Raw genomic sequence first — 17879 nt, 5'->3', positions numbered from 1 at the left:
ATCCCGATAAATATTTTTAAATGATACCTTATTTCTTAAGTAAAACCCCTCACTTTTAGTATTATTTCATGCCTTTTTCTCTGCATTTAATATTCTTTGTTTTATAATTAGTTATTATTGTTTTACATGTAAAGCGCTTCAGGGTACTTGTCTTAATTAGATAAAGCGCTGTATAAATGTATAATAATAATAGAATAATATTACATGGGAGTGAGTGTTTTAGTTTTAAGAACTTGTGCTAGATTCGCTTTGTAAATTCAGTTGCAATAAAATATGTTCAAACCATAGTACGTACACAAACTTATGCAGATCTTCAAAACAACGAAGGTCTCGCTCCATAAAAAATAATTGCGGAGCTATCTACAACATCATGAGAATGACTTGAATTTTACTGTGCTGTGTAGGAACTTTTAACTTTTTGTTTAGATAATTTGATTTTTTAAATAACGAATGCTTGCTTCCTTGTTTTAGTTTCATTCTGCTTGTTTGCCGGTGACATTGTGACATTAGATTTCCTACCCTGTGCGCGATCTACATATTGGTTCGTTAGATAAAGATCATATTTTTACATTAGCAATATCGCTGTTTTGTTGGGGTGGAGTAATGCTCTGAGGTAACCCGCTAAGACTACACTAAAGTCGAAATTGCTACTGAATAGAATACAAGTGTAATTTTCTCTATCATTAAATCACATGGACATATATTATAACTAATCTATCATTAAAATATCATAATACATTGATGAACTTTTAGTGACGTCACCTGTAGTCTGAATATGTACTGTGTCAAGGAAAACACTCCTCAGTCTAGCACACGTGTATATCAGAGGCAAAGTTATTTGTATATGGACAACGTTCTAGTGTGAGTTTGTATAAGAGAAGTCAAGAGATCATTTGTACATCCCGTACACGTGAATGTTCTCCAACAAGGAAGGAAACTTTTTTGTGAAATATAATTTTGTCTTCTTGGTTATCATCCACAATGTACAGACGTTGGATATATATGTGCCTTATATTCTATCTTACTTTGGAAACTTCTTATTGTACGTACACGTATCTCATTATTAACCTGTTTGTAATTTGCAAAATCCAACATAATATAATAATATGTAAGACACTATATACACACTTAACCAATAAATAAATTCGTTACTTGTAATTACTTAACGTACTGCTGGTAATAGTTACACACGGATTATTATACTATTATCATTTTATATATTACAGCACAGTGTTATGACGACAAACCTTGTGAATGTCACTGCAATTGTTGTTCAACATGCTTTGGACGTTACTGCTCCTCGTGCAGTAGACAAGGCTGGAGTGGCTTAACTGCCAATCGATGTCAGAGAAGTATGTGGAGGAGAAGAATTCTTAAATACTGGGTGAAAAACACCAAAATTGCAATAACAGATTAAAAAGAGACATTAAAAATTACATTTTGGCATTTTATCATGAGTATATATGATGTTAACTTTATCACCTTTCTTTTCAGACAATATAGCTTATAATCAGAGAACCAACCAAATTTCCACACGTTGGGACTCGCGCAATGCAGTAGATGAAGACAGCTTAACATACTCTCGGACTAAATATGAGAAAAATCCTTGGATAATAGTGAATTTTGATAAAATCGAAAGAGTAAAATACATGAACATAATACTTTCGGCTGGTAAGAAAATGATATATGAACAAGTGAATATAACGAACAGTGATCAATCTCACAGAGAAAAAGTTGTATTCTTTCATATTCCTTTACGTAATCATGTCTTCTAAACCAGTCATTCATTCTACACCCTTATTAGTTGACTCGCTTCAATTCAATTTGTTCAGTGCTAAATATAATGAAAATCGTTCGTTGTCTTCACTCGTTCAATTTCTACTTACTCCAATGTGTATACGTTTTCTTTTTTCTTTGCTTATCAATGTTTCGTGAAGAAAAATATTCAAAAACTGTTTACGACAAGTTTTTATTAAGACTGAAAGGAAGCGTGTAGCGTCATCACCCCGTGATGTGAGGGGGATAAGCAAGGAATATGGCTACACTTCAATCCATAAAACACCTTACACTGATATCTCTAAAACAAACATCTATACAATTATGTCGAATGAACCTTGCCATTTTAAGGTTTACAGTAAAGAAAAAAATAAAGTCAACAGAGAAACTCCATCGCACGTGCAATCCACCCAAACTCATAACCAACTAATTGTGCTTAACTTCCGAATTGTTAGTACTATAGAATCATTACATTTCGTAAGGACTCAGTTTTGGGGATATTCGTAGCAAACAAATTCAAAACTGCTACAAAATTATACAATTTATAAGATATTTCGATGCGCAGAACTTATTTCCACGAAATCACGTCCACACGAAACTATAGAATATTAGCAACCCTTACTAATACCTGTGTCACATTACACTGCGATTAGGTATCCGACTAGGTAGCGGGTTCTGAGCGGCCTGAGAATGCCAAAATCTGAAAAGTGTCCGGCCGGGGACCATGCGGTGAGAACACGCCATTCAGGGCCCGTATACCCCACCGGCAGCTTTTAGCGCGGAGTTAAATCCTGGCGATGTCAACCCCATCGTAAGATAACGCTCACGTGTTTCAGCGAGTTGTAGACGTAGGAACGGCAGTCTCAGATGCCTCGGAGGATTGGCCATGTCGATGTTGATGGCAACAGCGTCGATGATGATGTTGGAGATGATGATGATGACGATGGATATATATACACCAGTTTGCAATTGCCTTAATTGCACTTAACACGCATGAAAAGGCAAAGGTCACCGAACGATACCCGGATGTTCTCAGAACGGACATCGTCCGGGCTTCATCCGATACCCCTCAGGTGTCCGAGCGGTGACCGCACGGGGGTACCTAGTCCGTACGATGTCCGTATGGGTACCGGACGTACCCCTCCCGGTTACCTACCGATAACCTTACGGATATCGGGCGGCCACCAACACCATCATTCCATACGCTCCCCGCCCGGTAAACATACGGCTGCCTTCCTTGTCCCGCCCGAGGTGCGGGCGGTATATGAGGAGAGCTAATCACCCGGCAGACTTGGAAATGTGTCCCTACGGTGTTAGATCTTGACAGGTCCCCCACCGATACCTATACCTCGCCCGGTACCCGCTAGTAATGTGACACAGGCATAAAATATAAGCCCTCTGGCACACAGTTGCTGTAAATTTGCAGCTCATTTGCGGCAAGTTTGCCGCAACTAGTTGCGGCACATTTGCCGCAAGTATACTTTTCGTATGCAAATTTTTCCTCTGGCACACAGTTTGTGGCACAGTTGCGGCACACACTTGCTGCACACTTCTGGCACAGTGTGCGGCATATTTGCCGCAAGTATACTTTTCGTATGCAAATTTTCCTCTGGCACACAGTTTGCAGCAAACTTGCGGCACACATTTGCTGCACACTTCTGGCACACAGTGTGCGGCATATTTGCCGCAAGTATACTTTTCGTATGCAATTTTTTCCTCTGGCACACAGTTTGCAGCAAACTTGCGGCACACACTTGCTGCACACTTCTGGCACACAGTGTGCGGCATATTTGCCGCAAGTATACTTTTCGTATGCAATTTTTTCCTCTGGCACACAGTTTGCGGCAAACTTGCGGCACACTCTTGCTGCAGACTTCTGGCACACAGTTTGCGGCAAACTTGCGGCACACTTCTGGCACTGTGTGCTCGAAATTAAGGGATGATATATAAACTGTCATTACAAAACAAAAACACAATAACAATTCAATTAATATAATTTCAAGAACAATGACATATCAAGTAATTAACATATTCAAAAATACTAATTAAAACAAATTATTCAAAAACAGAAATGACCGGGTTCTTGTAAAATATGTTCTCTATCATAGGAACAACAGTAGAAACATATACTGGGAAAATGACAAATTAAAGGTAGAATTTTTCAACAACAAAAAAAGAGAGGAAAAAAAAAGAGAAGCATTTTTAAAATGTTACATGAATATCTTCAATGTTTTTAAAACATTTATAATGTACAGGGTCTGGAAAATGTTAAGTAAAAGCTGAGTTGGTTACATAAAGTACCATGCTTAAAAAATGACTAAGTTCAACTTCACCATGCACATGTAAATTTTTCGAAGAATGCCTGATCACTTCCGAAAAGACACATGCACATTTACAATGCTTCCATAACAGCTGTTCAAGGTCTGAAGAATGTCAAATAAATGCTGTAAGAGGATTTGATTACAAAAAATAAGTACCATCTATTCAGGAAATGCTTAAAAAATGACAAAGTTCCACTAAATGTAATTTTTTTGAAAAAAGTCTGATCACTTTCAAGACACATGCACATCTTCAATGTGTCCATAACTACTGTACAAAGTTTGAGGAATATCAATTTAGATGTGCACGAGTTGATCACACAAAATAGGTACCATCTATTCAAGAAATGCATAAAAATGACCAAGTTCAACTACACATAATTTTTTTTTTTAAAAAGTCTAATCATTTTCAAAAAGATGCATGCACATCTTCAATGTGTTCATAACAACTGTACAAAGTGTAAGGAATGTCAAGTTAGAGGTGCATGAAGATTTGATTACACAAAATAGTTACCATTTATTCAAGAAATGCTTAAAAATGACTAAGTTCAACTACATATACATTTTTTTTTAAATGTCTGATCACTTTCAAAAACACATATGCACATTTTCAATGTGTTCAAAACAAATGTACACAGTTTGAGGAATGTCAAGTTAGAGGTATACGAGGAGTTGATTACACAAAATAGGTACTGTCGATTAAAGAAATGCTTAAAAATGACGAAGTTCAACTACATGTAAATTTTTCAAAAAATGTCTGATCACTTTCAAAAAGGCACATGCACATCTTCAATATATCCCTAACAACTGTACAAAGTTTAAGGAACATCAAGTGAGAGGTGTGAAAGGAGTTGATTACACAAAGTAGGTACTATTACAGGGACGCTACTGTCGCTTGCCCACCACTGAGTCATTCACCATTTTATAAACTGTTTGCACATTGTGCAACCCAACCAAAAATATAAAATATAATTATAACAAGATGTGAGAGAAAACTTAAAGAAACTGCAACAACTTCTAATCTACAAATATTGCATTGTGCAATGTTAAAAAGTTCTCGGTAAAGTCCCACCCTGGCCATGAGAGTACATTTTATTTGGAAACTGCTGCATAAAGAATTTCTTTCAAGATCCAAGAGAAAAATATCAACCCACAGCGGCACTTTTCTGACATAAGGTCAGGTTGTGATTTAAATAGATTTGTGAATTTTGGCCGTTTTAGATCAATCATGTCAAATGAAAGCTTTTAGAAAATAAAATCCTTCTTAAACTAGCAAGTGCTATATAAATGATGCTATAAATGCTATAATTGTGTATACAATTAAGACAAAGGAGTTGACATGATCTTCTGTACATGTAATTAAGAAGGTCTATCATTTGCATAACATGACTGTGCATCAATAAGGCCAAGATAAATAAATTGTATGTTTCCGGTTCCCCGACCGACCCTAAAATATTTGAGCCGATCCTTAAAAATTTATCTGCCGATATATATTCCGGAAGTAAAAAATTCCGGTTTCACTATTAGAAATCCTAATCTCGATCACTTGCTTGTTTGATAAAATACATATATATCGTATACGCAAATGACTGTGTGCTTACCAAGCACATTGCTGGCAACAGGGCTCGCGCTGTCCATCGCATTTTGCGATTTTTCAGGGGGAAATGCGATAGAAATTCCGGAAATGCGATACGGACATTTCGTATTTTAGATATTTCGGCGCCATCTTGAATGTCAGCTGTTGGCATCCAAACAGCCTCGGGGCTGTTTTACCTGTGCAGAATGAATGTGGATACCCTGTCGCATGGAAACAATAAGACTTAGGGGCGTCTTGTTTATTTAGCAGTTTACACAAGACAAAGGGTTTATCCCTATGTGCAGGTAGGTGTGAATGAAATTAACTGTGTACGTGCGAGTTGCCTACATATCGTAATATACTGGGGAGATACCCCGAGTCATGTCATTACTGGGGAGCTACCTATTTTGGACTTGGTCAGTTACTATTAAATGGAGGAATGTTGGGAAATTGCATCATTCTTGAGGTCTTTGGAAAATGCCCATAAGGAAACGCAAAATTGTAGGTTCTTCTGAAATTGCTATGCTATCATCTTTTGACTTCACATCATCTTAAGCCATTTAAAATTTATTTCAGACTTCCTGAAGCCCCTTCTCCTCCACACGAGATTCACTAAAGGACCACCTTGTCATTCTGGATTTCAAGATGAAAACAGGATTCTTAAGAGAATTCTTTGAAAAATGTGATGTGTTAAACTATGATGATGTGTTATGTTTACAGAAATTACTCTTCAGTAACTTTGTCATCAGTGACTTTTTCTGAGTATTATATGTCATTTACACTAATAACATAATTAATAAACAGATAGAAACTCATTTCTTGTCTTTATTTAATATAGCCAGTTATAGGCTATGAAATACTCCTAAATTTTTCTGGTGTGAAATAGAATTAAGTCAACTTAACCAAAAACAATATTTGAAAATACAACCATGATTGTGCTGAAATGCCATCTAGACTGACTGAAAAGCAATCTGCTGAAATACAATTTTCACTATATTATAATAATAGTGATTTATGATAAAATTTAATTAAAGCTATGTTGTATACATCGTGTAAGAATAATAAGAGACATATATATGATATGTTGTATATGCCTCTTGAATAATACACATGAAATATAGATCTAACAGTAAACGTGTAGTAGTCGATGCACGCACGCCAGGTTGCGACTCAAAATTGTGGTCCAGTGTGAGCCCTGTGACGGGCAATTACAATAGGAAAATGCAAACATCAAGAGGGAGAAAACTTTATGACTACGGTAAAAAACAATGAATCATTGTTTAGAATTTTTTAAGATGCATCATGAAGGACCGTCCATCTGAATGGCCAAAACACTGCAAAACTACAATATTATGCTGGCCAATAAACTGCATTCCAAAAAACACGGAGCCGTATGAAGTTCAGGACAGTATTTCTGGTGGTGATTTAGCCGGATTTGAAATGTAATATTATTTAGAGTTTATATGTGAACCGGATGTTGACCCAATATAATACACAGGGTTGTTAGTGGCAGTGAAACACCTCAGGATCTTCAAAAACAGTATAAAACTTTACTTCTCTTTGTAGAGACTGTTATTCGCATGAAAAACTGCCATTAATAGTAAGCCGCCCTTTTGTGAGAAAGAAATGAACCTTGTTTTTCTCATTTTGTTTCTTGTCAAAATTGAATTTTAAACGATAAAATGTTGAAATAAAATAAAATGTTTTTCCTACCTACCTACCCTATTTTTTTTTCAGGTTGGAATAGGAAACAGACTATTTATTTATCTTGGCCTAACAACAGGTTTCGGCAACATTTGCAGACAAGAATGAAATATATTCAAAATTCACACATGTAAACTATGCACTTTTCCTCAGAAATATCTGGAGACAATCTACATTAATTTTAAAATCAGTACTGTGAAGGACTTTATATTCTGATAAATTAATACAGACTTGTGGGCACTTAATTATTAGGGAGAACACTAAACATTTACACAAGTTTCTCCATCATAGATGAACGGGAGAATAATAGGACTATCTCCATGCTGTGTGCACCTTAGAATCAAAAACATGATTGAATTCTGGACCTTCTTCTAATCTTCCACTTGTTCAGTACTTGGTCATCACAATCACATATTGTCCGCAAAAGCTCTACTGTCCCATCCATTTGTTGTGATAAACTGTAAATAATTTTTCGGTTAAGACAGAGTGCCTTTACTCACAAATACATGTAGCAGTCTCATCAGATTCACTTGGCAAGTGTGTATAAATTGAAATGTCATTCTTTTTTTCATTAGTGATTTATACACATTAATCCAGGCCTGCATGTTGGAACTCTAAGATATGGCAAGTTGAAGACAGCCTATCAACACACCATCACAACTTCTGAATCTGCATGACTATCATGAAATATATTCTGAAAAAGATATAAAAATTTAAATAATTACGAGATACCATTGGCCCTCCTATATACAAGTTTGCAAAGCATCTAACATAGGAGGAATCATTCTGGGGTGTGTACATGTAATTACCGTCACCCGACACCTGGGGCCACCGATTTTCAAAGCCGAGCAATAATCAATGTTGCGTTACAGCCCATTGGGCTAATAAACGCAATATCTGATGTACAACTGTTAATATCATGCTGACCCAACTTTACGTACAAATTAACTTTATTGCCAAGACAAGACCTTCGATCCATTTTAATAACGTATTAATGCATTGATGTAGTGACAAAATTGAGATTCCGGAGGTCACATCCCTGATCATAATGCAGTTTAATTTTTCTAACTGGACATCTGGGTTCAAATCATAAGCATTTGAATAAAAAAAAATAATAATCAACCATTCATTAAAAAACACCATTTACTTAATAAACTAATTAAGTTTTGCAAATATCACCCGAGTAGAAAGTAAACAAAAAATAGCATAAGTATTACGGAAATAGGCCTAATTATTTGTTTGTTTTCCGGCCTTCCCCCCTCTCTCTCCATTTTTTTTAAAAGTGCCTATATGGTCCTGTCCAAATGTATAAGAAAAAAATCCGCGAGGGCTACGATAATGCAACTAGAAGGAGTTTAATCTCATGCAAAGGAAATTTAAAAAAAAAAATAATTCCACATAATTTCAAAGAATTGAATGAAGCATGTAAATTTATGAACGTAAACACCGACTTGCAAGATTTGACGCAACAACATACAATATGAGCGATGGTCAGTTTCGTTTTGAACAATATATTAGAGAGTTTATAACTATAAGATACACAGTAATTCACTTACTCAATGACTGGAAGATTCTCCTCAGAATATCTGCATCAACTGATTCAACTCCTGTTCTCGATTCATGTTCAAAATGTTGTTTACGGGTATAACATTATTGCGCCTGTCAATATCAACTTTCGCGCTCAGCATATATTGTGTGAATCCCACACCCGACGCATTGAACCCGATCTCTATTTACGATGCATAGAGCCGTAAAGCCCCATGAAGACCTACTTTGGTATACAGCTTAGATTATTCTAACTTAGTATAAATTAGCATTCCACAAACCAGAATAACGTACCTGGATAAAATCCTGATATGTAAATTATACATATAAAGGTGGATTTTTACCACTCTCATTTGATTAATTTCAACTCACAAACCCAGTATCTGAACTGTAATCAACAGATATACATGTAAATAAGGAAAAGAACTCTCTCTCTCTCTCTCTCTCTCTCTCTCTCTCTCTCTCTCTCTCTCTCTCTCTCTCCATTTATTTAGATATAAAAAAAAAATTCTTCACATTTTTTTCTAATTAACTATTACCCTTTGAACATCTACAATTCAGACGATGCTATATCAAAGGAAAACCATTGTAAAGTACTATGCAACCCTGTCAATGTAGTTCATGCTAGAAGGTTTTTTGAATTTTTACATGAATGTTTTGAATTCCGCACCAAAAGTAGAGTGCTATAACTACATTTAATTTATGTAATATACAATACTAAATTTTGAATTCCGCACCAAAAGTAGAGTGCTATAACTACATTTAATTTTTACATGAATGTTTTGAATTGCGCACCAAAAGAAGAGTGCTATAACTACATTTAATTTATGTAATATGCAATACTAAATTGTATACATAGTCTAATATCACAGGTACATATCAAATATATACTTGTATTTACATATATGTAAATGAACTGTTGGTAATTAGTTTATTGTCATTATATATCTCATATTGTGTAACATGATTGTATGCCAACATGCTTGGTGAATCAATAAATAATTGAAATAATTAGATTAAAATTCAGATACCTGTGCACTTACATCTTACTTTAAAGGGGCATTAGCTGTGAAAGTGATGGCAACTATTTTTTTCTCAAAATCTCTCGATGATATTGAAATACATATTGATGACTAATAAGAACATGTATTTTTTATTATGTACAAAAACAAGAAAATTAATCCTAATAAAACTATGTTAGATAACCGCTTTTAATGTAAAGAAATATATATACGGAAGAAGTATTCACTGCACCCCAATTAAATCATTTCTCAAATATAAACAAAAACAACAAATACATTTTGCTGACAGCATGCAAAGGTAACTAGAGAATAATTATACTGTCTCGCAAGACAATAATATTCAATCACCAAAATCACATATTCTTTTTCAAGATGTTAAAAGGTGTTTGAAATAATTAAATACAAGTGTAATTATTACTTTAATATATAATATCTATTATAGGGCAACTTTCATTGAATTCAATATTTGGTGACAAAATGACCGCTAATTCCCATTAAGACAAGAAGATCGATTGAAGGGGGTGCGAGAAATGTTGCATATGTTCTATTATAGAAAATGTTGTGATGGATATATTGATATGGCTCTTTTATTCTAAATATTCAAGAAAAAGTCGTGAACTTTGGTACCCTTACTGTTTCAGTTCTAAAATTTTAAGAAAAAAGTTGTGAACTTCTGGCACACGATTCTGAAAACCAAAGAAAAAGTTGTGGTGCACTTCTGGCACACAGTTTTGATTCTGAATACCAAAGAAAAAGTTGTGGTGCACTTCTGGCACACTGTTTCATTTAGGAAAAGTTATGGTGCACTTCTGGCACACTGTGCCACTAGTGGCACACTGTGTACTGCTAGTGGCACACTGTATGCCGCTAGCGGCATTAGCTGCACACTTCTGGCAAACAGCTCTGGCACACTGATTTGTTTGCCGCAAACTTGCAGCAAACTTGCGGCAAATTTGCAGCAAACTTTACATTTTGGTAAGGGAATCCACCACAATTAGCCCCATCCACAAATATAAATAATTCTGCAGTGTCGATAAGGCATCGAATTTAACTCCTATCATTGACCTTGTTTGCTTGGTATCATATATCATCTTTTAATATCTCTGGGTTAAATACTACCAGGTACCTTTTAGAAATAACTTTGATTAAAGACCAGTTTATTATCACTTTTTACCACATAGATATGCACATCTCCTATTCTAAGATTATTGCATTGTAAAGGTTAGACTTTTTTTTAGTTTTAACCAAAACCTATTATAGTACCCATGGTCGTGGCCAATGGGCCTCCGTTGAGGGTTCATCCTCGAGCAACTTCTACATTTAGCACGAACTTTTGGCTAAGGTCATTACACATTTTTAGTGATAAAGAGTCTTTGTCTCGATTGATCAGAATTTTTTTCACTCCAACAATAGATGATGACATGTGCTTGCCGCTTACGACCTAAGAAGGGAGGGATCTTTATTGCGTCAACGTCTACAGTGACACGGGTCCTCCGTTTTTAATCAAGGTTATATCCGACTGACTTTCACTGATCCAAAATCGGACGCTTAAATAGCATTGCTGTGTGAATTCTGATGAATATAATAGTACCGTGGTACATGTAGCTTCATTTCATTCTTTGTGTGATGAATTCGGCTTTATCATATATACTTTCACCTGGTTTATTCAATGTCGAATCAATAATGTCAGGACGGCGACCTTAATTCCTTTCCTTTCATTTCTGGATAAAATTTCAGATCCTGTCAAAACTGATGAATATCCTTTATTGAGGGAAGTATGTTACTTTATAACATATAAGAAAATCAAATGATAAGCTGTTGTATGTCAGACATATTAATATAATTACTAATACACAATATATAGATGTATAATGAAAAACTTATTTATAATGCTCTATGATGAAATCATTACATGATTGGAAAGGGTGTGTCGTTCCCCTGGGGGGTATACATACCATATACGAAGTCTAACGTTAACATAGTTACAAAGTAATGGACCAGGTTTTAAAAATGACAGTCAGACGGACAGATGGGTAAAGATCGCGTCGCTTAAAGCAAAGATCGTGTATTGTATAGCTTGTGTATTTTGTTGCAGATGTTGGACGATACTTCGTATACGTGAGAAATTCGTCAAATAAGAATTCAATTCTAGATAGAGAATCTTTGTGTGCTACAATACAGATTCATAGAATTGAGCGATTGGATTGGAACATTACATGTAACAATGACAAAGTAATTACCGGTGATCAAGTACTTGCTTTGAAAGAAACATCTGATGGAATTTTGACCGTTGTTGATATCAAAGTATTCCGTAAGTATTCTATATTATTATACCTCAGAATAGTTTTGCTATATAAAATAAATTTGCTATTTTATTCTGAATAAGGCTAGCCGTGAAATAGTTTCTGAACTATCTGTCTCGAAACTACTTACCGGATGCTATATTTCCCTGCGTTTTCTTTTTTGCGACGTCAAAGTCTGATAACTCTAATTAGTTTACCACTAGGTTCACCTCGGTCGACTGCATCTAGGCTAATGCCGAATGTTAGTTTACTTCACTTTGGTATGTCTGAAACAAGTAAGGTCTACTTTGGTATAATAAAACACCTATTTACTGACTATTCGGACAATGGCAAGTTTATTGTCCCCCTCGACAGCAACTATTTCCCGAGGCACAGCCTCGGGAAATAGTTGCTGTCTTGGGGGACAATAAACTTGCTATTGTCTTCATCCCCAGTAAATAGGTGTATAATATCCTCACCTTTATTAAAAAAACAAAAAACAAAAAAAAACAAAAAACAAAAAAAAAACCTCCGGTGGTCTAATTATGATGAGAAATGTCTTGAATTTGGATATGCTTTGATACAGGGATTAAGGGGGAAATCCGGCGACATACTTTTATGTAACGACTCAAATCTTACCCCCCCCCCCCCCAAAAAAAGGGGGGGGGGCCCAGATGACTCTCATTTTAAAATCTTGTATTTTGAATAAAAACGTCTTGCTGACTTCTAGCTTTTTTTCAAAAACTAAAATTATACCAGAGGGGAAGTGGATTTTAATGAAAAGATTTTAATCTTCATTTAATATTGTTTTAAACTTTTGTCTAGCTTTACAAATGAATACATGACTTCTAGCTACTGAATTTCTCAAACAATAAACTTATACTAGAGGGGATATTGGATTTTAATTTGCTAAATTCATTTGATTTTGTTTTAATTTTTTGTCTAACTTTACAAATCAATACATGTATGGTTGTTCTATAGAATGCAGCACAGGTACATACGGGTTCTTGTGTGACAAGATGTGCGTAAAGTGTTTGGACAATCAATGTGACGGATTTACGGGAGTTTGCATAAAAGGCTGCAAGAGTGGTTGGTATGGAGACAGGTGTGACGTAGAGTGTTCCTCTGATTGTGAAAGTGGTTCCTGTGACAGATATAAAGGGTGTACAGATTGTCGTGATGGCTACAACGGGGTTGACTGTAATAAATGCACATCAGGTACTTATGGGAAAAACTGTAGTTTGAAATGTGTGAATTGTCAAGCAGGATTTTGTAACAATGTTAATGGATGTCAAAAATGTTGGAGTGGTTTCTATGGACCGAGTTGTAATAAGCTCTGTCCAGAAGGTTGCAGGAATGATGAATGTGATAAGGAATCTGGACTCTGTTCTGCGGGATGTAAAGACGGATACAAAGGCCCGGATTGTCAACAACCTTGTGACAGTGGATATGCAACCTGTGATACGAATGATCCATGTATTTCTTGTGTAGACGGAAGCTATGGTCAACGATGTGAACGTATTTGTCCAGAAACGTGTGGCGGGAACAAGTCCTGCGATAGAATCAACGGTCAGTGTCATGAGTGCATTGCTGGAAAATATGGTGGAAATTGTTCACAGTCCTGCAGTAAGAATTGTTTCTCTGCTGGCATCTGTAAAAGGAATGGGGAATGTCGAAGTGGCTGTATCAATGGATGGATAGGTCCAAAATGCGATAAAAAGTGTTTAGAAAACTGTTCACAATGTACACTGTCTATGTCTGAAATAGTGTGTGAAAGATGTGCCGAAGGACACTACCTAGACAGTGACAGGAAGTGTCAAAGCTGTCCATCGAACTGTTTATCGTGTGACAGTAAGTCGAGATGTACCCGATGCAAAGAAAGGTTTACTGGAAATTTGTGTGGAAGTAAATGTAACGTGAATTGCATTGATGGTTTATGTGAAATTGATGGTCACTGTTTATTTGGATGTAGTAACAGGAAGCATGGCATTGGATGTATCGAGGATTGTAGGGATAATTGTGTGCATTGCTATAATGGAAACAACTGTACACGATGTTTACCAGGATATTACGGAGTATATTGCGCTGACAATTGTTACAAAAACTGTTACAACTGTACTTCATTTTTTAATTGTGAAGCATGTAAAGCTGGATTTTATGGAAGTGACTGTCAGAACGATTGTTCTTCTGAATGCCTGACCTGTGACTCGGCAGATTCTTGTACTTCTTGTAGAGAAAGCTGGTCAGGTAGCTCTTGTCAGTGTAATTCAAAATGTGCTGACGAATGTGGAAACAATGGAAAATGTTGGAATGGATGTAAAGGTTCTTTTTATGGTGACTATTGTGACACCCCCTGTCCATCGGATAGCTGTGAGAAATGTGATCAAACGTTTGGAAACTGTACAGAATGCACGAAGGGGCGACACGGAATCCATTGTGATATGGATTGTAGTGGGACATGTCTGGAATCAGCGTGTGATATCGCTGGTGGGTGTCTCCGGGGCTGTGTAGAGAGGTTTACTGGAGCAAACTGTGCTGATCGTAAGTAATGAATGAAGATTTACTGCAAAAGTGGGCAGTTATGCGGTTTCTTGAAATATACTTTTAAAGGACTCTGATATTTAAATGTTCTTTGTTTTCATATTTGAATAGTAACAAACAAAATAAAGAATGCACTTTAAGTTCCGTTTTGAAATTTAACGACACTTGTCGACTAGAAATTATCTCAAATGCGATCAGAAATTCGGGATTGGACAAGCTAAAGTTATCTCGTATGTCATAAAATTGAGTTGTTCGTTTCCCGTTAACATGCATGTATTTTAATAAAATATCCAAATGTGAAGATATGGAAGTGGTGTCTTTTATTTTGAGTTCACCGGGATATATCAAATCGACATATGAATGTGAAAATGATTATTTTTAATAGGATAAACGTAGTCGATATCTTTATATTTAAATGTCGAGTTAAAGGCTACAACAAGACATTTTTTCTTCCCATGTAGAAGCTTTATAATAAAATCTGCCTCATAAGAACCCAAAAAAATACCAAACAGATCAGGTAATAAAGAAGTACAATTCATGGCCATGGGAATTCCAGCAGACTGTTGAAAAACCCGGTCACCAAAAAATTTGGATCATTAATCACAAGATATGAATATTTCAGCCTTCCATTTTATTGAAGTTCTGGTTTAAATAGATTTGTAGCTTTAGGTCAGGTTTACTGCTAGCTTTCTTCTTTTTTTTTTTTTTTTTTACATCTTCTACTATACCAAATACAAGATGTATATATCTGATTCAGTTGTTATGAGATTGATCACTCTTCGTTATCTTCACCTTTCTTGTTAACATATTATTAAAGGTATATAGTTTGATTGTAGGTTGTGCTCTAAATAAAAGTTTGTAAAAATATGATATTTTACTAGTTTGTGTGAGCAGATTACAGAATAGTTACAATGTTTTAGCGACAAAATATACACAAACTACCATGATACAAAATGGTAGTCATATAATTTTAATAATTGTGCATTTTATAAATGTTTCTTTGCGGGATATCGAAAATCATGAACTTCGATTATTTTGTTTAGAATTACAGGGCCAAATAATTGATGAAGTTGAAATAACTCAGTTGGTCTGTATCAAAATGGAAAAAATAATCAAAAATCTTTCATACATGAAATATCAATCTAAATATTTTCCCACATATGAAAACGTCAGTTATGGCGGATTATTTAAGAATAGGATAATAGGAACTACCATTCAACGCGTCAAACATTAACAACCAACGAACGTCAATTATTCTCAAACCGCAAAAATCTGACATTATTGTACAGTATTATACAGGTGAATATGTAATGGACTTGTCTACTGTGAATAGAGTCATTTGGATGGCATTTTCACTACTTTTAACAATTTTGATTCTAATTTTAGAAATAATACCATCAAAGAGTACGTCATCAACAACGTCTTATGTCTACGTTGTCGCCGTCCTTGGAGGTCTGTTACTGGTATTGACAATTACACTGGTTACATTCTTTGTGAAACGAAAAAGGTATTGAAAATTTATTTGATCGACTCTCTCTCTCTCTCTCTCTCTCTCTCTCTCTCTCTCTCCGACACTCTATCGTATTAATATTATTATAAAACGGCTTCCATTCAAAAGGTCTATACATTTCAGGGAGCGAGAAAGAACGATTCGAATGACCTATCAAACTGTCCGAGTCGCCTGCCAGGAAGCTGACCATGACTACGAACGTGTTACAGGGAACGAATGTGTTAGCAGGGAACCTGATTATCAAACTATCGATTCCTGAAATTGCGGGACTGTGTTAGCAAGGTCTTCAGTCGTTTTCGAACTGAGTCACAAATAAAATGAAATAAAGAAAAAGCTACATTTAACATGTTTAAGAGAGTGTGTAGACTTTGGGCCCATTACTATATATCTACGTGATCTGTTCAAATTTTAAAAGAATTAATGATCACGTTTTCGTGTATGTTACAGGATAACCTCTTTGGTCTCGTTGTTTGAAATATTGAAGCCTCGGGTAACGCTAAGATTGCTCGACCTTAGAGGTTATCCTGCAACATTCGAAAACAAGAACCTTTATTTCTGTTCTACTAAGGCTCAGAAATATACAGCGGATCGTTTCCCTACATGTATAAAGCTTCGTATTAGGTCACTGTGATGTCATGACAGTTTGCCAAATGAACTGGGCCTACATGTTTTTGCTGACGAAAAAGGTCAGGTGGTAGGGCTTTTCTAGAACTATTTCAAAAAGACATTTCAAGCATTTAGTTTGATGTTGACAGATTGTAATAATTGATTTGAATACACAGTCCAAGGAAACTTGTTTGTGCATTAAAATGTTTACATGTGTATTGATCTCGTAATACAGACGATTGAGTTTTAATGAATGACAAATGTTCTTCAGTCAACATATATTGATTGATATTGATTGATTTTTATTATTAAAAATTGAATTATCAGTTATATACTTTATTTTTGTACTATAGCAAAATACTAAGTGCAAGCGAGATGGATATCAATTTTCTCATAACTAGTTATTACGTAAGAAGGTATATCGCGGAATAGTGACCGCCATTTCTTTGAACTTTGCAATAAGCGTGGTAGAATATACTCTCTCTCTCTCTCTCTCTCTCTCTCTCTCTCTGTGTGTGTGTGTGTGTGTGTGTGTGTGTGTGTGTGTGTGTGTGTGTGTGTGTGTGTGTGTGTCAGACCTTACAGTAAATATATTATAGTTGTTCCTTATGATGAGTATACAATGTATAAATTCCGATAAGTGTGTATCTGGAGTTTTATAAGGAAATTAGATTTACTGAGTCAAACAAACAATTTCCATTAACTTCAGTATACGTGGCTGATAATTCATTCCATGTTTAAAAATTAAAAAAGGTTTATTTCCTTTTCCAAATAAAAAGCACTTTAAATGCAATGACACACATAAGTAACATATTTTGGAATGGATATTTTGCATGAAGCCTTTGAAGTTTGTAGCATTACATGGCTTTGTCAACAAGAACAATTATTCAAAGCTGCAAGCTTTCGATATACACAGGTGTAGTGGGAACATACATGTATTTTAGAAAAGTTTTGATATCAAAATGTTGAGACGACGATGCAGGAGTACAGCAATATAAG

At 35.5% G+C, this 17879-nt stretch overlaps 1 protein-coding gene across 1 annotated transcript; it reads left to right on the top strand.

Annotated features, from left to right (window-relative positions):
• Nucleotides 1–804: 804 nt before the first annotated feature.
• Nucleotides 805–17206, top strand: LOC125671626 (multiple epidermal growth factor-like domains protein 6). The gene is made up of 7 exons (XM_056163238.1): nucleotides 805–1042; nucleotides 1227–1352; nucleotides 1495–1671; nucleotides 12037–12252; nucleotides 13205–14764; nucleotides 16151–16271; nucleotides 16398–17206. Exons 1-7 carry the CDS (start codon nucleotides 982–984, stop codon nucleotides 16531–16533), a joined length of 2397 nt encoding a protein of 798 aa, XP_056019213.1. The 5' UTR covers nucleotides 805–981; the 3' UTR covers nucleotides 16534–17206.
• The last annotated feature ends 673 nt before the right edge of the window (nucleotides 17207–17879 follow it).

The sequence above is a fragment of the Ostrea edulis genome, chromosome 4 (genome assembly GCF_947568905.1).
Source record: "Ostrea edulis chromosome 4, xbOstEdul1.1, whole genome shotgun sequence".
NCBI classification, from domain to species: domain Eukaryota; kingdom Metazoa; phylum Mollusca; class Bivalvia; order Ostreida; family Ostreidae; genus Ostrea; species Ostrea edulis.
This window is presented reverse-complemented; position numbering and strand designations above follow the sequence as displayed.